The sequence below is a fragment of the Dunckerocampus dactyliophorus genome, chromosome 11 (genome assembly GCF_027744805.1).
Source record: "Dunckerocampus dactyliophorus isolate RoL2022-P2 chromosome 11, RoL_Ddac_1.1, whole genome shotgun sequence".
NCBI lineage: Eukaryota > Metazoa > Chordata > Actinopteri > Syngnathiformes > Syngnathidae > Dunckerocampus > Dunckerocampus dactyliophorus.
In genome coordinates, this window is record NC_072829.1 from 7,216,533 (window position 1) to 7,236,995 (window position 20,463).

At 41.1% G+C, this 20,463-nt stretch overlaps 1 protein-coding gene and 1 pseudogene across 1 annotated transcript; one reads left to right on the top strand and one right to left on the bottom strand.

Moving 5' to 3' along the window:
* Window positions 1-5,232: 5,232 nt before the first annotated feature.
* LOC129190304 (class I histocompatibility antigen, F10 alpha chain-like) lies at window positions 5,233-10,519 on the bottom strand (annotated as a pseudogene).
* A 1,506-nt stretch (window positions 10,520-12,025) lies between these two features.
* On the top strand, window positions 12,026-20,097 carry smu1a (SMU1 DNA replication regulator and spliceosomal factor a). Its single transcript, XM_054792436.1, has 12 exons — window positions 12,026-12,122; window positions 12,874-13,084; window positions 13,230-13,382; window positions 13,480-13,590; window positions 16,011-16,139; window positions 16,221-16,340; window positions 16,596-16,712; window positions 16,787-16,914; window positions 18,171-18,297; window positions 18,387-18,554; window positions 19,259-19,411; window positions 19,489-20,097. The coding sequence occupies exons 1-12, from the start codon at window positions 12,097-12,099 to the stop codon at window positions 19,585-19,587; spliced, it is 1,542 nt and encodes a 513-aa protein (XP_054648411.1). The 5' UTR covers window positions 12,026-12,096; the 3' UTR covers window positions 19,588-20,097.
* The last annotated feature ends 366 nt before the right edge of the window (window positions 20,098-20,463 follow it).

Consider the following 20,463-nt stretch of genomic DNA (forward strand, 5'->3'; position numbering starts at 1 on the left):
CCCAAAATATACATAGAAAAATAACAATGAATAATATACAGTACCCCACATTCCAAAAAAAAAAAAAAAAAACATGCATGTTAGGCTCATTGGCGACTCTAAATTGTCCATAGGTATGAATGTGAGTGTGAATGGTTGTTTGTCTATATGTGCCCTGCGATTGGCTGGCGACTAGTCCAGGGTGTACCCCACCTCTCGCCCGAAGTCAGCTGGGATAGGCTCCAGCATACCCCCGCGACCCTAATGAGGAGAAGCGGTATAGAAAATGGATGGATGGAATGTACAGTAATAGCCAAAGGTTTGGACACCTTCTCAACCTTCTCAATGGTTTTCACTTCACAGTTGTGCCAACGTTTGGCCTGTACTGTATGTGATAAAATGAATAATATATAACCATGAAATAATTAGAATAACAATCGTACATTTAACAAAATATACCGAATATGTCATATAATTGGTATGACTGCAAAGGAGTAGGAAGAAGTCAAAATGTATTTATTCACCCATTCTAGTGATTTCTTATTTTTTTGCATGTTTGTCACACTTAAATGTTTCAGATCATTAAACAAATTTAAATATTAGTCAATGTCAACACAACTGAACACAAAATGCAGTTTTTAAATGAAACTTTTAATTATTAAGGGAGAAATAAAATCGAAACCTACATGGCCCTGTGTGAAAAAGTGATTGCCCCCTAAACCTAATAACTGGTTGGGCCACCCTTAGCAGCAACAATTGCAGCCACATTGGAGGGGTTCTGAGCATGAAGCGCCTTCCTAAGGTCATGCCACAGCATCTCAGTAGGATTCAGGTCAGGACTTGGACTGGGCCACTCCAAAGTCTTGATTTTGTTTTTCTTCAGCCATTCAGCGTAGTCGTGGGGGCGGCATAGCTCAGGTGGTAGAGTGGTCGTCTCCCAACCTAAAGGTTTCGGCTTCAATCCTCCGTCCACCCGTGATTATGTCAAAGTATCCTTGGGCAAGATACTGAAGCCTCAGTTGCTCCTGATGCTGCATCTTCAGTAGGTGAATGTGCTACCAATGTCAAAGTTTGTCAACGAGTGCCTTGGAGGTGGAAAAGTGCTATAGAAGTGAAAGACCATTTACCATTCAGGGGTGGACTTGCTGGTGTGTTTTGGATCATCCTGCTGCAGAACCCAAGTTTGTTTTTGCTTGAGGTAACCAACAGATGGCTGGACATTCTCCTCCAGGATTGATTTGGTCAATAGCAGAATTCATGGTTCCATTTATCACAGCAAGTCTTCAGCAAAACAGCCCCAGACCATCACACTACCACATTACCACCACCATATTTTACTGTTTTACTCTATGATGTTCTTTTTCTAAAATGATTTTACACCAGATGTAATGGGACACACACCTTCCAAAAAATTCAACTTTTGTCTCATCAGACCACAGAGTATTTTCCCAAAGGTCTTGGGGATCATCAAGATGTTTTCTGGCAAAATTGAGACCAGCCTTAATGTTCTTTTTGTTCAGCAGTGGTTTTCGTCTTGGAACTCGGCCCTGCAGGCTGTTTTTGCCCAGTGTCTTTCTTATGGTGGAGTCATGAACACTAACCTTGACTGAGTCAAGTGAGGCCTGCAGTTCTTTGGATGTTGTTGTGGGTCTTTTGTGACCTCTTGGATGAGTTGTCGCTGCGCTCTTGGGGTCATTTTGGTTAGCCGGCCACTCCTGGGAAGATTCACTACTGTTCCATGTTTTTGCCATTTGTGGATAATGGCTCTCATTGTGGTTCGCTGGAGTCCCAAAGCTTTAGAAATGGCTTTATAACCTTTTCCAGACTGATAGAGCTCAATTAATCTCTAAGTTATCTTTTAACGGGGGGGGGGGCAATCACTTTTTCACACAGGGCCATGTCGGTTTGGATTTTTCTTTTCCCTTTAATAATAAAAAATGTCATTTAAAAACTGCATTTTGTGTTCAGTTGTGTTGACCATTGACTAATATGTACATTTTTTTGATCTGAAACATTTAAGTGTGACAAACATGCAAAGAATAAGAGAAATCAGGAAGGGGGCAAACACCTTTTCACACCACAGTAATAGTATAGTCCAGTGTATTTGTACCAGCACAATAATAAGCATATTGTTAAATGAATACCTCTCTGGAAAGTGTCAATCAAACGTGAACATCATCATCTTTGAAAAGGGTTTACAGATGTCACTAGATGGTGCAGGTGTACTGAAGGAAGCATCATTTTCTCCTGCTAAAATCGCCATCTCCGGGTCGTTTTGCCGAGCGCCTCTCATCATTTCCACGCACAAATCACAAATCATACATGTTGAAATTGGAGTTATGAATGAGGCCACCTGGGTCCTGCTCTCACACTCTGACCTTTGTTCTCCTCACCTTGCGGATTGTTCCGACGAGACGTGATGACAACGAGTGCGCGGGATAATGAGGGAGGGAGGGTGTGGTGTTAGTGGGGGGAAGCGGGCACGGGGTTTTCCAGAAGATGACATCCCATTATGACAATCAGTAACACCGCCAGTGTGGTGTGTGTACCAAGTACCAAGAAGCCCCTTTCACACAGCCGCCATTTCCTACACATCACTCTTTTGTATAAACAGTACCGACACAGACAAAGTCTCGCTTTTTTCCGCTTTTGGACGCAATGTCGGCGCCGTAACAGGGGCCTGTGAGTGAGGCAACGCCATAATAACAGGACAGGAGTCTGAGGTGTATCGTCATCATCTTATCCGCTTGTCTTTGTTTGTTTACGTATTTCACTGGGAAGGCCCGCCCAAAGAGGGTTTTCAAGTTTGTTTGATTTATTTATTCACAGACTGGGCTACCTGATGCCAGATGTAAAAAGACCAGTCTTGAGTTTGCTTGCTAAGTTAATTGAACTTAATAACCAACAATTGCCACTGAATATGCTTTGAAACTCACGTAAAAATGGTTGCCTTACAACTAGTATGTCCCACAGTAGAGTCTCTGATTGTTGTGGTCACCATAGGGTTGTTGTTGCTGGCTGGTGAACGACCGTCATGCATAACAATACGTTGTCCGCCTGCCTGGTGACAAAACACCTCGTAAATGGCCATTCTCACTGTGGAATGAGACAATCTTTGGGGGAGAGGTGCCAGGATATTGTTGTTGCAGACGACAGGTGATGGCGCAAACCTCCTCCTCTGTTTAGTTTTCAAACTTTGCAGAAGACCAACACCTGAATGACTGAGAATCTGCACAGATTTATTTCTGCAAAAATTCTCACACAAAAATGCATTTCCAATTTCTTCCAACAACCTCATGAAAATACAAATCCCGCTGTAAATATAGCCACTAGCCCAAACAACAAAAACATATTTATGTATGGAATTTAGAGTGAATACATTTGCATGTTTTTCATTTTCTCATTATGTATTAGAATTAGAAAACCTTCATCGCTCCCTGAGGGGAGAAGTCTCGTTACGAAACAGTCGATGAAAACTTGTGTGAAGTACAGACGGTGTCCACTGTGTACATTAGTCCCATCAGCTTGGTTCCACTCCAGCAACACGCCTCAATTAAAACACCATGAATTGTTATTAGGGTTGGATTTGCTCAGCCAGTCAGCAGGACTGCGTCTGCTCACTGTGGCCTGTTGGGATGCAAAAGCAGGAAACAATTCCATAAGAGACGGGAAAATTGCACCTGAATTGCCCACTTCTCCCTCTGGACAGCGGAAGATGGATTTACTTATTATGGCGCATGTGCTTGCCAATGCGGATCAATACATCCCGGTGCGAGTGCAGAGTGAGTCCATGCAAAACCTCACCATGCTGGCCTAAAAACCAGGCAGCAAAAAGAGCAAATAAACAAAAGGCATCCACGTCCCACCTTCCCTATGAATGGTGAGGCAGAAATTTAGCACGTTAATTAACCGCAAATAGCTTTGCGCTTTCTTCTGTGTTCTGCATAATAGCCTCATTTCAACCTGCCACATCTGAACGGTCTCATGAACACAATTAGCTTTTAATTGTGGCCCAGAAACCTTGCAGGAAAAGCAGCATGCGGTAGCAGGAAGTGGTTTAGGCCATTAAAACAGGCTTTCGCATGCACAGCCAATAGTGTGAGCATACAGTACCTGCCTGTCAACGTTTACTGTACATTTGAAAATATGAAAAAATATGTTTTTTTTCAATAGGAAAAGTAAGGGAATACTTTTCTGGGAAAATTAGGGAAATTAAGGTAAAAAGAAATGCGTCAAAATTTATTATTTATTTTCAGGGAAATTTTCTGGAAAAATAAGGGGAAATTAGGAAAAATAAGGGAAATTTTCTCGGAAAAAAATATGGGAAATTTAAGGAAAATACTTTTTTTTTGGAAAATACAGGACATTTTCTGGAAAAATAAAGGGACATAATGGAATTTTTCTTAAAAAAAAATAAACGAAAATTAAGAGAAAAGTTCTGGGAAAATAAATAGAAGTAAAGACATTTTTCTAAAAAAAAAAAGGGGGAAAGGAGGGAAAATAAAAGGAACTTTCTGGGAAAAATGAAGGGAACTAAAAGAACTTTTCTCAAAAAATATATATATAAAAAGGGGGGGGGAACATTAAGGGAAATTTTCTGGAAAAATATGTTTTATTTCTGGGAAAGCAGGAGATAATGAAATAAAGGATAATGAAAAGAAATAAAGGAATTTTTCTGAAATAAGGGAAAATTAAGGGAAATTTTCTGGAAAAATAAGTGTAAAAGGGAAAATAAGGGAAAGCTTGTGGAAGAAATAAGGGTAATGAGGGCAAAATAAAGGATTTTTTTCAAGAACAATGAGGGCAAAATAAAGGATTTTTTTACTATGAAAGGGAAATAGTACCACCAAAATTTCCACCAGCGGCATGCAATTTTCCTGGCGTGCTTCTTTTATTTTGAAAGTCTGACTTTACTGGCTACAGGATGTGTTACCCCGATGTTCCCTGAGTGTTGCCGAGTGGACAGGAAGCTGTGCAAACCAGAACAGCACCATACGTGTTACTAAACGGGAGGGTGCCGGGTAAACCGGGAGAGTTGACAGGTATAAGTGAGGTAATCTGTTATTATAAAACACTCAAATGCCTCAAATGGAATGCTTCCGTCAGTACACTGTGTACTTAGTTCCCGAGTGTGCAAATTTTGACAGTGTAGTGCTGTCCCGAATCGACTATTGTGAAAATGCCAAACTGAATATTTACCCGCTTCTTCTTTTTGCCATTTTAATGGTGATTGGTGAGCATTTCCACCAATATTTAGATCACCCAATCAAATATCTGCCATTTTTCCTTCTTCTGGATTGTACAATAATTACAAACTAATTTGTTATTACTGTACTCTTATGGAGAACGTGTGTGCGGTGCTTCATCCTTAGCTACACACAGCCTTCATTCTGACGCTTCCATTTGCAGAAGTGAGGTGTTGCATTACGCAGTGATGGAGCACTCACCTTGTTCCGAGCCGAGCACTCGTATCAGCACTTTGTGGGCTTCTTTTTTTCTTTTTTCTGTGAGAATAGCGCAGAGCTTTGTAGCTCACGAGCGCCCGGGAAGTCTCTTTGTACATTATCTCGGTGCTCCACACCTGCCTTATCAAGGATGCTGAGAGGCTAATAAATATAAGTGCACGTGCCTGGAACACCTTCTTGCAAGCACAAACCCATTTGCAGCCCGGAGCTTTATCACCTCCATGTCCTGTCACTCTTCTCATGCAACACTGTGTCCTATTTTGCGTCAGGAACTGAAGGAAGACTGAAAAGGTGCCCAACGAATCCCATTTGGCTTTGAGAGTGGTCGCCATGCCACTAGCACGCACGCTGGCACCTGAGCGGCACACAGCCAACGGGGGCACATCCATCAGGACTTAGCACCTGGATGATGAGCCTCTCCTCCCCGACTGTCAATACATCTCACACCTGCAGGCGGCTTCCGCCCACCAGCACTCGAGAGGCCTGCACTGAAATAGGATGTACTCACACTTGCTCATTCGAACTGCGCTGGACTTGGATGATTTCACCCCTCCCTCTCCTGGCCCCTGCTGGCCTGCACTCACACTGAGCATTTGTGCTACAGCGCGCTTTCTTGTCCCATCATTTCTATTCTGCTTTTTAATTGCAGGTTCCATGACTTTGTGGATTATTTCCAGTTTTATTTGGGGTCATTCTGATTACTTTTCGTATGCAAGGTGGCCGCGGTCATTAATTACTTGTGAGAGGAGCGACTGTATGATGTCTTTTTGACGCACACGAATATAGTGTGCTGTACTTTTGACTTTTGGATTATTTTGAGTCTTTGTGAGTGTGAACGGTTGTTTGTCTAGATTTGTCCTGTGATTTACAGTTAGCTGGGATGGGCTCCAGCTCACCTGTGACCCTAAACAGGATAAACAGTCGAAAATTGATGAAGAGATGGGTATTTTCAACGACTGTATATGTCTATTGTTGCCAGGCAGAACTAGCGGAACACAATCATTTGCAGCCTCAAAGCCCAATGAAAGATTTTCTTGGGCCAGTCAGAGTGGCCATGCTCTTTCCTTGACAACTTGGAGTAGAGAGCTTTGCTGCACCCCATAGCAGATAATGGACAGGGAGAGTCGGCAGGCTGACTATGTTTTGTTTGGTCAAGAGGATTGACTACGTAGACTTTTTTCTCATTTTGCAGTCTCCCAAGTGTCAGAATGAGGACATTAAACATATTGCGTGTCAATTAGGGTTTATGCCAATTAGTGCATAAATGGTGATAATGAGTATCATTTGCCTTGAAAAGGTTCCATCACTGAACAGGATAAAGTGAGGACGTGTTTGCTTTTGTAGAACAAACCCAAACAGCTCAATTTCTCTCCCACCCTGCGCCTCATATACATTTAGATTGTTTTGCCTTCACGTCCCATCGCGTCTTTGATTCCGCCGTCAATCTCGCCGCATCGCTGCTAATCATTCCCCAAGCAGCCTCTGCTTTGTCATGCCGGGAACGCTGAAATCAAACTGACGCCTCCCTCCTGCTCCTCGTATGTTGATGTATTCACAATGGCTTGGCAGCCAGTGAAAAGCACCATGCCTTCCCCTCTGATCCCTCTCATCCTCCGTGCCCCTTCCACAGAAAAAGGCACACAAAACCCAAGCGTCCTCGGCTACCAATCCACTTCTAGCGTGGAGGCAGCTCACAGTGGGATTATGTCATGATTAGCCAGCACAATCAAAGTCGAGCGCTCTGCGGTGAGCACCATAACATCTTAACCTTGAAAGACCTTCAGAGGCAGAGATGAGCCTTGAGAAGGGCCTGAGAGTCAAAGCTGTGTGTACAGCCCCCCCTGCTGACGACATTGAGGACGGGTCAGTCGACTTTGTTTAGCAGCTCATTTGCGAGTAACAGTTGTCCTACTGACGATAAAAAACACTTTGTTTGGAAAAAAAGATAAGCAAACTATGTTGTTTTAATTTATTATTGTTTCTCTCCCAAACAAATGATATTTTAATTTGGAGAGTCGGAGGTATTCCTCGTATTTCCGGGTTAGCGTGCGTCACTAGCTGCTGTTTCGAGGAATTAATACGTATATTGAATCGCCACAGCTGGTTGAAAAACCTTAAACATCCAAATAACGAATTGCCCTTGTGTCACATTTATTCATTCAAGCTCGAACATTCAAATGGCCTATGCCCCTTCAAGACGCTGCACGATAATAACTGAACTTGTAATGCAAGTGTTATGGTTGAAGACTCCTTTGCTAGAAAAAGTGTATTTTGTTTGAGACATACATCAAACTATTGACTTTTGTGCACTCTGCGTGTTAGCTCATTTACTTCTAATATAAAAAAAAACGTACCCACTTAAATAGATCATCAAGACCACAACACCTGTCCTTTGAACCACAAAGTAAATCAACTATTGAGTTCAAACCCAGCTAGTGTACCGAAATCATTCTTATTCATCCTATTTTATCTGTTGAAGCAAAAGTGGTTGTAAAAGAATCTATGGTGCATGTGTAACGGATGCCAGCCCGTGAGGCTGTACAAGTGTACGTCGGTAACTCCCTGTGCCTTGAGAGCTGCGCTGAACACACGGTCGACAGTCCAGGCTTTTGGCCGTGTGGTCAGTGTTCTCATCTCCCATTGAGAAGGTCCTGTGCTCAAGCCCCGGAGCAGGCAGTGTGAAGCATGTTGTTATTGTGACATGGATCAATGATGGTGAAGGTTGGACTTCTGATAGGAAACGTCTCCAATGTGCTTGTTTTGAGGACACTAATGTTCAACTAAATGTGCCTTTCCCACCTTCATGGCTTGCGTTGCTCAGGATGCTTCTCCCCTCCAGCTTGGTGACCATGTCCTCGTTGACACCAGCCAGCTGAAACACACATTCGTATTTGCCCTCCACATCGGTAGTCACCTCCACTCTCAGGTCCACCGCCATCTGGAAGGTTCCATAACGGTTGGCCGTCTTTCCTCCAAAACATGATGACTCCGTCTGAGTAGAAACCTGTCGCGAAGCAGCTGACCGGAGAGGGCGGCGTCTTCTGGAGGAGAGACACCTCTGGAAGCTTTGTACAGGAAGTGACACCACATGTGGACAGAGGACAACATGACAGAAGAGATAGGGGGCGTGCTAACATGGTTACAAAGGTGAAAGTACATGATGTGGTTCTCATTAGGACGTTCCTCCCATTGTTCACATGCTTCTTCAAGTAAGGACACTCCTCAGTGAAGTGATACCGACTGTGTTCAATATAAGCTTTTTTCCCACCTGTGTTTGGTGGGGACAGCTTGTGGTTTTGCTGCGATCCATGTCCATGTCTTCATGTCCAATGATAGGAAGTCTCCATCATAACTGTAGTGTACCCAACAATCAACCTCATCAGTCTCATCATCCATTCACAGCCAACCATCATCTGGGAAATGTGAACACCTGAGAGAATGACACAAAGTGTTGCAAAGCAGAGTGAAACCTCATCATCATCATCACACACACACACACACACACACACACACACACACACAGCTCTCTAAGTGTCAATCATGTCTGTTTTGTAGGTTATTATGGGATGGATAGAGACAAGGTATCCGTGCAGTAATGTGTGTTTACTACTGTATAAAAAGTGTATAAGTACATAAAATATATTTTAATAGTAGAGTGTTCAACATAAACAAACCTTCTGTGTGGTTGAAGCGCCTCATTGCTTCTTCAATGTTGTCTTTGAGGACATGCTCATTATGTTTATTGATCTGTGTCTGTGTCTCCCGGTACTGTGGATCCTCTGCTGTGATTTTGTTCATCCAGTCCTGTTTGGGTTCTGCTTTCCTGCTGTTGCTGTCATAGTGAACAATCTCAGCGTCATCAACATAACCAAACATCACATACTCTTTTATACTTCAGCAGGTGAATCACTGAAAAAAAACAAACACATTTTATTATTTTGTTTCCTGCTCAAGATGCAATTCGTATTGTAAATGATCGTGATGTAAACGTGAAAACACTGAATAAAAGTCACTTCCTTTTCTAAGAAACAGTAACGCTGTTTGTCTTTAATGGACATTTGATGTATTACATTTTTATAAGTGAGTAAGTGTATAAGTACACATTTGTACACAACCTGTACTCAATGGATTTGAAAACAGACACAACTGTCATTGGTGAATTAATGTTTCATTATTGCTATCGCAGTTGAATTAGTTAAATAGAAGTTATATTAAATTCTAGGACCCATGAAAAACATCACTAAAGTTGAAATGGAATCATTATGTGGAAAAATAATTTCAGTTAGAATTTTTGTCATCACAAAAATATTTTTTCTTTTTTTGTAATTCCCACAGACTCCCTGCAATGATACTAAGTGGCATGCCATTGAACACAGTGTTGCTCACCTTCCTCACTGGGACAGGGAGGGGTAAAGTTTCAGTATAGGGAGACATGGCCGCTACTGACTCATTTGTTATTAAATCTGGTAAATGGGGGAAGGACAACTGTTTTAATAATACATACTTATTTAATTGCGGACATTAAGCTAACAGGTTAATTTCCATGACACATAGACTGGCTAGGCTATAAATAAACGGGTCACATATTGACACCCTTTTTGTTTGCCTTTCTTTTCTCACCTTTCTCTCAATGGCAGGGCACATATAGACAAACAACCATTCACACTCACATTCATACCTTTGGACAATTTAGAGTCTCCAGTTAACCTAACATGCATGTTTTTGGAATGTGGGAGAAAACCGGAGTACCTGCAGAAGAACATGCAAACTCCATGCCCAAACCAGGATCGGAACACAAATCATTCCAATCTCCTGACTGTGTGTTCAACATGCTAACCACTAGGCCCCCGATTAAATACATCCTTACAAATCTAAATTCTAATATATTGATTAAAAAAAAAAAAGTGGTTAGCCTAGCCTAGTGGTTAGCATGTTGGCCACACAGTCAGGGGATCTGGAAGGTCTGGTTTCGAATCTCCGTTGGGCGTCTCTGTGTGGAGTTTACATGTTCTCCCCATCCCTGCGTGGGTTTTCTCCAGGCACTCCAGGGACTCTCACATTCCAGAAACATGCATGTTAAGTTAATTGGCGACTCTAAATTGCCCATAGGTATGAATGTGAGAGGGAATGATTGTTTATATATATATATATATATGTATATATACTGTATATACATATATATATATATATATGTATATACAGTATATATATATATACTGTGATTGGCTGGCAACCAGTCCAGGATGCACACCGCCTCTCGCCCGAAGTCAGCTGGGATGGGCTCCAGCATACCCCTGACCCTCGTGAGGATGAGCGGCATAGAAGATGGATGGATGATTTAAAAAAACTACATTGTTGAGAACTTTATTGTGCCATTGTGCTGTACATGGCTATTCAGGTGGAGGTGCAAAATAAAGGTTCTGGTATCATGACTATAAGGAAAACTGTTGTCTATTCTCAATGAAAATTAACCAGAAAAGCGATCCTCAGTGACATAAAATTATACTCAAATCCTCGGAATTTACTGCTGCTTCAAATTGGAAAATATTTCAGGAAATTGAGCTAAAATGGGTTTCTCCTAGTACCGGTAATTTTATAAATAGAATGTTTTGGCTTAAACGATATATTCCAAGGATAAAAATAACAACAAACTCTTGAAATTAAGGACATAAAATTTGCCTCAGATATCACCAGATTGCAGGAAATGAGGTCTAATTTAAAAAAAATTTATGGGAGAGGGCCCCCAGTCCCCCCAGCCCATTGCATAGTTCTGCTATGCAATGAAATTCTTGTTCTGTTCATTCTCCCAACCTGCCATTGTTCACATGCTTCTTCAGGTAAGAAGGACAACGCTCAGTGAAGTAATACTTAATGTATTCCTGATAAGCTTTGTCATGGTCCCACTTGTGTTTGATGGGAATAACTTTTGGTTTTGTTCATGTCTTCATGTCCAACGACAGGAAGTCTTCTCCATCATAACTGTACTGTACCCAGCTATCAGGTTGAGAGGATGCACTTTTGAAATACTTCAGTGTGTGACACGGTGAAAGAAAAAAAAGCAACACATTTTATTATTTTGTTTCATATTCAACAATCTTGTACAATTCATATTTTAAAAGATTGTGTCTTCAACTGGGTCTTAAATGTAAACATGAATAGATTTCACAATAAAGCGTCACTTCCTGTTCTAAAAGACAACAACACTATATGTTTAATCAGAATTCAAACACAAAGTATCTCAATCGAGCGACCCTGATGGCCACATCAGGTGACTTTCTGGCAAATTGTAACCAAATGAAACAATCCCCTTCTTTATAATAATTAACATGTAATAATTCATTTTTTTAAAAGTCTAATTAAAGTCCTGAAATGCCCAAACAAGTTTGACTAGTGGAATAGTTATGGCAATCTCTTTCAGCGGGATTGTTGTCATCTGCTAATTGGCTCGGTAACAATTCCAATTTATCCCTTCTCCCACTGATACAAACTAAAATATTGCATCTCTTCTACATTCTTCATAGCCGTCTTTTAACATATGAATATTTATTTCGAAGAGTCGGAAGAGTTTGATGTACTTCCGGGTCAGTGCCTGTGCTGCCTTGCATATTCGCTAGTTTAGTTGTGTCGTGTTGCAGTTTTGACTGAAATAATCATGTCTCTGGAGATTGAGTCCGTAGAGTGAGTAGACGAAGTTTTAACACTCTATCTGCAGTATTTGAAAGATTAAACTACCTGTTTCCTACTATTATTAATTCAAGCTTTTTTGGAAGTGAGGCTCGTGTCATTTGTGCGCTAGTGTTAGCAACCTAGGCTAAGCTAACACGCTAAAGTAGGCAACAGACTAGTTTTTTTGTTGCATGGGGCGTCAGAAGAATCATTTGTTATTTGCATAAAGGCCGGATGTGTTTGGAAGCATTTCGTTGACTTTTATTAACACTCCGGTAATGATAATAAATTTTACTGGCATTAGCTTACGCCTGCCACTAGATCCTTTCGTAGCTGTACAGTAGAGGTGGGCGATGCTATAAATGTTGGTATCGATCCGATATTACCAAGTAAATACATTTTTAAAGATCATTTGTCACATTTTGTCTTTAATTGGATTTTAGGTGATACAAATGTATTAACAAACATTTGTGAACAATTTAAAAATAAACTATAAAAAAAACAATATAAGAGTATCAACAAAGTACTACAATTATTCCCTTTTATTATAATACATGTGATGATACTACCCTGGTATCGATACTAACATATGGATCTGCCCTCCTTGAATGCACAGCTTCAGAGAGTGAATGTTGTCAGAGCCACAGTCCTAAATGTACAAAATACAAGTTGTGTTATATCTCTCCAGCACGGAACCCTTGAAAAGTAAACGATTGTCCTTAATCAGATCTGCTCCACTAATTTAACTTTGTCTTGTGCACAGCGTGGTCCGTCTGATCATGCAGTACCTGAAGGAGAACAACCTGCACAGGTCGCTGGCGACCCTCCAGGAGGAGACCACCGTGTCTCTTAACACGGTGGACAGCATTGACAGCTTTGTGGCCGACATCAACAGCGGACACTGGGACACCGTCCTCCAAGCCATCCAGTCCCTCAAGCTTCCCGATAAGACCCTAATAGACCTTTATGAACAGGTCAGCCTTGGACATGTTTGTTTATTTTTATTCTGTGTAGTAAACGAGTGCAGTCCCATCCAGTCATAATTACTGGTATCCTTATCATTGATTAAGTTTCATGTCTCCGCATTTGTGTGTGTGTGTGTGTGTGTGTGTTGTTCAGGTGGTGTTGGAGCTCATCGAGCTGCGAGAGTTGGGTGCAGCCCGTTCTCTCCTCAGGCAAACGGACCCAATGATCATGTTGAAACAGACGCAGCCTGAGAGGTACATCCACCTGGAGAATCTGCTAGCTCGCTCCTACTTTGATCCCCGGGAGGTGAGGAAGATGCATCATCATAATCATTGGTAGTAGATAGAGCTCTACCTTCTCTATTGACATTTCTTCTCTTATCGTGTTAATCGCTGACCTACAGGCCTATCCGGACGGCAGCAGTAAAGAGAAACGGCGGGCGGCCATCGCTCAGGCTTTGGCGGGAGAAGTCAGCGTGGTGCCACCGTCGCGTCTTATGGCTCTGCTGGCCCAGGTAAGAGACCAGCAAGATAGGCTGAATAAACACTAATAAAGTAGGTAGCTGCCTAATTTCTCGGTAGAGGAAACATGTTCATACACTGAAACTCTTAAGGTTGAAGTCACTTGTTCATATTTGAGAACAATATTTCCCATAGGACAGGTTCTGTAGTGTAGCCCTGGGGACATTTGTGGCCTGTGGCTTGTTTTTCGTTGACAGTTATATTGAATTTAATTAAATTTAAACAAAAATGGAGCAAAAATATGTAAAGAGAAGAATCTGATATGTTGATATTAATAGTAACACAAAGCTGTGTCTTAAAACAAAAAGTGAACAAAATATTATTTATAGTTATAATAATATAAGACTATATAATAGATTATTATATTTATTGTTGTTATTATTTTTATAAAAATGTATTTTGGGCAAAATAAAAAAAAATTTACTCTTTCTATGGATATATAAACATAGAACCTACCAAAAGAAAGATTTAACGCATGTCTTTCATCAAAAAAAAAAAAGTTTGTTTCTACCTGTTTCCAGTCTTTAGTAATCAGCAATAGAATATCAGTAAGTTTCAGGAAAATATCAGTTCCCAATTAGAAAAGGGAGAAAAATTGTGCGTTTTCAAAAAGAGCGTGAAATAGCCGACTCACCGCAAGTCCGTGAATACATCTACATTGCGTCCTGACTGCTGATTGGATGAGCAAGGGAAGTGGGAGGAGGGCACACAAAAAAGACGCCTTGAGTGCGCTACCCCCACGATCCATAACTATGACTTTGTCCCTAAAAAGAAAAATGTCGGAAGAAAATAGAGTTTCATTCTGAATAGACATATTCGTTTGCCTTCACTGCCAATGATGTGGCTTACCCACCCGTGTGCTTGATAGGTGGCGAGAAATTAGCAAACAACACAAAACGTAACTTTGAAAGACATTTTCATAACAAGCACTCAGCTTTTTCTGAAAAGCACCCAACTGTAGATGGGCGAAATGGAGCGATATCGGAACTACGTACACCGGAAGGTTGAGCAGAGCAAACATACTTTCATGAAGTGGATGAAAGCTCCGTACACAACTACAGCTGCTAGTGTTGTAGCTGACTCGCTGCACTGGAGAGTGTAAGGACTGGAGGAGGAAGCCAGATGGAGAATACGTGAAAGAGTCGTTCATAAAAATGTCACAGAATTAAAGAAATAAACAAGATATTACACAGGAAATGAGACAGGGCCAATAGAATGGCAACAAACATCACCAGTTGGCAAATGGATGAATGAATTCAGTGCAAGAACATTGAATCGAGTCAAGTGATGTAAATGATATTGAGCAGACAGCACTGATATGTAGAAATGTGAACTCTGATGGGCTTTTTTATGTGTTATGTTTATGCATCATTTTCTATAGCCTACTGTGTATAGTTCAGTGTTTAAACTACTTAAAAGTAAACCTACGCGTGCACTCTGCACTTCTGTTAGTTGAATTTTGTTGTTGTAACAGGTACGATTCGATTTTAAAAAGACTAAGACTTGTAAAAGTTTATAAGCTCTGTCATATTTTGCTGTTTGTGTTGTTTTCCAGACCATTTTTCTTTACTGGAAGATGGAGAAAAATGGCTCTTTTGATGCCAAAGGTTGCCGACCCCTCAACTATACCAACATAAACAACACAAAAAGGGGTTGTTTTACATGAAAATAACAATTTATTTACAAATATAAAACCATGAACTATTTAGAATTTTCACATTTGGAACTTAAGTGTGCATGTGTTAAAATTTCCCTACAATGTGTAACCTTCTTCACCCTACACCCCTCCATGCTCTCTCACTTCCTCCTTCCTGTCGTGTCTGATTTTTCCGTTGACATGATCTCTGCCGAGGTCTTATCAAATGCACTTCTGCCACCTTGTGTCTGTTTTTATGGCTTAAACTTGCTCTGAAGTAAAATCCATTCATGGAGAGTTGTGTCAGCACGTCATGGGTAAAAGACGTATGTATAAATACATTGTTGGGATCGGGCGTTCGGGTTTCTAAAAACGTATGACTATGTCTTTGGTATTGAATGAGTTAATGTGGCCCCCGAATCCTTTGTTTTTTTTAAAAATTTTTTTAACTACTGTGGCCCTCAGTGGAAAAGGTTTGGACACCCCTGCCGTAGGACATAATGCAAAGACAAATGTATTCCAGGGACAAACTGTTGCCATTATAACACCTTTTGTTAGCTGTACAGGCATTGTTGTCACAAGGTTAAAAAAAAATGGTCATGCATGGCAGGGGTTCCAACTGTGTTTTTTGTGACATAAGAGGTTTTTCTAGAGGATGTTGGTCCAATTCCATCTTGTACGACTTCAGGTTTGACTTGAGCGGTTCTACAGTAGTTATTATTATTACAATTGAATGTGCAGTGTTGTTTTGATGACCATTTTCATTCTTCCCATCAGTCCCTCAAGTGGCAGCAGCATCAGGGTCTTCTTCCTCCCGGAATGACCATTGACTTGTTCAGAGGTAAAGCGGCCGTCAAAGACGTAGAAGAAGAACGTTTCCCCACCCAGCTCAGCAGACACATCAAGGTATCGACTGCCAACACGCAATGTCCGGTACTGTAATGCCAGTCAGGTTATTTTTAAAGAATGCTCTCCTCCTTCTTACAGTTTGGCCAAAAATCCCATGTAGAATGTTCCAGATTCTCTCCTGATGGCCAGTACTTGGTCACAGGCTCTGTGGACGGCTTCATCGAGGTTTGGAACTTCACTACAGGCAAAATCAGAAAGGTAAAGGGTTCATCTCTCATATAATGAGATGAAATGTACATTTTATTTACTAATAATTAGCTTGAAGTATGAGCCTGACTCATGTTTGTCACTAAAGCCATGTCTATACGAACACACAAGTGCTTTAATGTGGACGTAAGACTGCACTGGTGTGGATGGAAATGTTTTAACACCAGCGTGGGAGAAATATGTGTTTTTGAAAATAACAGTGTTTGTGTGGACATATCCTAAGATGACGTGTTCTGTGTCTTTAAGGATCTGAAGTACCAGGCTCAGGATAACTTAATGATGATGGACGACGCAGTGTTGTGTATGTGCTTCAGTCGAGACACGGAGATGTTGGCCACTGGGGCCCAAGATGGAAAGATCAAGGTGGACCATTTTTTGTTTTCCGCTCAGCCAGAAGCGAAGCTGACATTTAGTGTGTTGCGCTTGTATGTGTGTAGGTGTGGAAGATTCAGAGCGGTCAGTGTCTGAGGAGGTTCGAACGCGCGCACAGCAAAGGAGTCACGTGCCTCAGCTTTTGCAAAGACAGCGGCCAGATCCTCAGTGCCTCCTTTGATCAGACCATCAGGTATGAAGCATGGGCACGGGCAAGGAGCTCGTAGTAAAAGACTTGAATGTTCCCTTTTAAAATATCTGATTTTTCATCATTAGAATAGCCTTTACAATTCAAAAGCACAAATCTGTTAAGGGAGCGGGATGTTAAAAATGTGCAAGAAGATGGTTGCATAGTTGCATGGATTGTTGAATAATTACCAAAAAAACCCTCCAAAATATTCTACAAATATGAAACAATTATTAAACTTTGTCAAAGCACATGATGCTTTAGGAGAAGCAGATTTTGGGTAGTAGATTATCAGCATGTCACATCTTGACTTCTTCAGCCACAGATTGTCAATTGAATTTAGATCAGGGCCTTTCCAAAATAGTTTATAATTTACATCAGTATTTGGGATTAAATTATGGAATGGATTAAACAAGGAACTCAATGTACCTTGCCTATGATTTAATCATTTATTATCTTATTTAATAAAGTATTATTTGTCATCTATTATATATGTATCTAGTCATTACAATGTTTGTGTTTTATCTATAATATACTTAAATGGCCTTCTCTGCTGGCCTAAACGCAGAAACATTGACTTATATTTACAACTTACTGTAAATCCTACAATTTGTTCCACATAATTCATTTTGCAGCGTGTCTCTTGGTTGCACTGCTTCCAGTAGTGTATGTGTATGTTTGATTTTTTTTTTTTTTAAGCTTCTGTGTGTTGCCGTGTCAATGTAATCTGCACAGGGCCTTCAGAATCAGGAGTGCTGGCCCACGTCACAGACAAACTATATGCAATGGAGATATTTTTTGGATTTTTAGATTCACTGAAATCTTTCAGATTCAAGGCCATCTGTCTGATCCACAGTGATGTCATCATTTTTCCGTCCTCTGATTGATTGATTCCCTTGTCCCTTGGAGTTTGGAGTTGTTTAGAGACGATGTATTGGAAGAAAAAGGGTTAAATGGGTTTGTTGCTTTAGTAATAATGGTAATTATGCATCATTCTGTAATGTCACACATTGTTATATTGTGTTTTCGTATATTATTTATATATTTTTGTATAATTGTTATGTGATAGTGGTGGTATGAAGAAGTGGACTAGGTTGCTGAAGGCCCAGGTATGAAATGCACCGTCCACCGCTGATATAGTTGGTATTTGTGTATTATACAATGTTTGTCAGTTGTACTCCTGTACTTCCTTATATTTTTTTATTGTGGAAAGCCTTTTACTACAGGTTGTCTTTCATGATGGTGGTGGTGTTTTTTGTCAGGATCCACGGGCTGAAGTCAGGCAAGTCCCTGAAGGAGTTCCGCGGTCACTCCTCATTTGTCAACGAGGCCACGTTCACCCCCGACGGTCACCACATCATCAGCGCCTCCTCTGATGGCACCGTCAAGGTGGGCCGGCGCTGCATTTCCCTTTTTCCAGCCGTATCCCGTCAAATGTGTTTTTTAATGTGAAGCCGTTGTGTGCTCTCACCCGCCAGGTGTGGAACATGAAGACCACCGAGTGCAGCAGCACCTTCAAACCTCTCGGTTCGTCCGCAGGCACCGACATCACCGTCAACAACGTCCTCCTGCTGCCCAAGAATCCTGAGCACTTTGTGGTGTGCAACCGTTCCAATACGGTGGTCATCATGAACATGCAGGGACAGGTGTGTACGCCCGCACACTGTTTTGATCTTCATAATATTGTACAGTGGATTCCCTCAAGTGTTCTTCATATGCGGTGAATCAACCTGATATTTACACAGGATTACTGGGAGGAGGAAACGATGAGAGCGCTACGCTGCTTAGTTATTACTGTCCGTTTCGTAGGATCACATGCTCTCACATGTTCAAAGATACCATCTTTATCCAATGGCTTGTTGATCGGCGTTTCTCCACATTTGACAATGTCTAATTTTGCGTCACTTTTCACTTTCCTTTTCTTTGATGCACTGCCATCAGAGTTACTCTATCTCCTTTTATTGTATTTATTTAAAATATTTCTTTTTAGCCGTAAAAAAGTTCGGTATAAGAAGGAAAGACAGAATGTTGGAGCTGTGTATTGGACAGCAATAATGTAATTTAGCAACTTCGCCGCCAGGTGGTGCAGTTTAGCAGTTGTGATTTCTTACAAGAAAAGAGATTGGAAATATCTGCATGGGATACATTGAGGTTCCCGATCATCTGTTTTGTTTCTTTTCAGCATGTTACAATTTAATTTAATTTGAGCAAATAAAATAATGATATTTGTATACATATGTATACTTACAATACCCCACAATAACGTGCAAGGAATTTTTAAAACTGTTCTTAAAAGTACTTGAATTTCACTCTGAAAATATGCAATTCTTTGACAATCTTTTGCTTCCAGATCGTCAGGAGTTTCAGCTCTGGTAAGAGGGAAGGCGGTGACTTTGTGTGCTGCACCTTGTCTCCTCGTGGCGAGTGGATCTACTGCGTGGGCGAAGACTTTGTGCTCTACTGTTTCAGCACCGGCACCGGCAAGCTGGAGAGAACGCTGACGGTAAGAGGACGTGTGTCTTGTAGTCTGGAGCTCTACAGGGTCAAGGTTTACTGAAAGCTCATTCAACCCCTTATCAGGTCCACGAGAAGGACGTGATCGGCATTGCCCATCACCCCCACCAGAACCTCATCGCCACCTACAGCGAGGACGGCCTGCTGAAGCTCTGGAAGCCGTGAGACTTGATCTGCTGCATGTGGACTCTTGCGATCGAGTTCTTAATGTGACAACCACAGCGTGTCGGCGCCTGGATGAGAGAGAAGAAGAACTGAATACAATGCCAACTTTTACCTCACTTTGGTGGATTAGTGAGAGAGTTTAGCAGGTGTCATCTTCAGCTGGTGGTCTTTTCCTGATTGATATTACAGTCTGATGTCGGCATTGGACTCCAAGGTTCCGCTTTTTGTAAATATTTTTTTAGGACATTTTTCCCACCACCCCCAAGAAGACCTGGTTCAGTAGTGTAGTTTTTTCCACAGCAATGTAGAATTGAAAGATGCATTTCCAGCAATGATTTATTCTATACCAATTACACAAGCCTTTATTATATTTTAGTCCACAACAAAGAATGACCAAAATGTCAGTTACTTTTTCTTTTTTTTTTTACCCTTGTGTGATTAAAACTGCTTCACCAGAATGCTGGCATCAAGTGAGCTTCTTAAAATTGTGATCATAATTTTCAAATATAGTGCAGATGACATTGTAAATTCAGACATAAATAATACAATTGTGCCATACATGATTTCACAAATCGTCGAACGACGTCCTGTTGGGAAGACAAAACAGCACTTCCGGTAAGTGTCCGTTCGTGACAAAACTATGTGCGCTTGCTTGAGTAAAATATGGTTTTAACATTCCATAAAGTGAAAAAAAACAGTTGATGTACAATAAAATGGCCATTGATTGCTACATACTGCATGTAATTCCCCTCTTCTGGTGTTAAAACCGATGCTGTTCTATTTTGTTACAAGCCTTTAATTTCGTTCACTCTGACCGGAAGTTGTTGCATGCTATCACTAGCTTAACAGCGAGTCAAGCGGCGGCAATTTATTCTG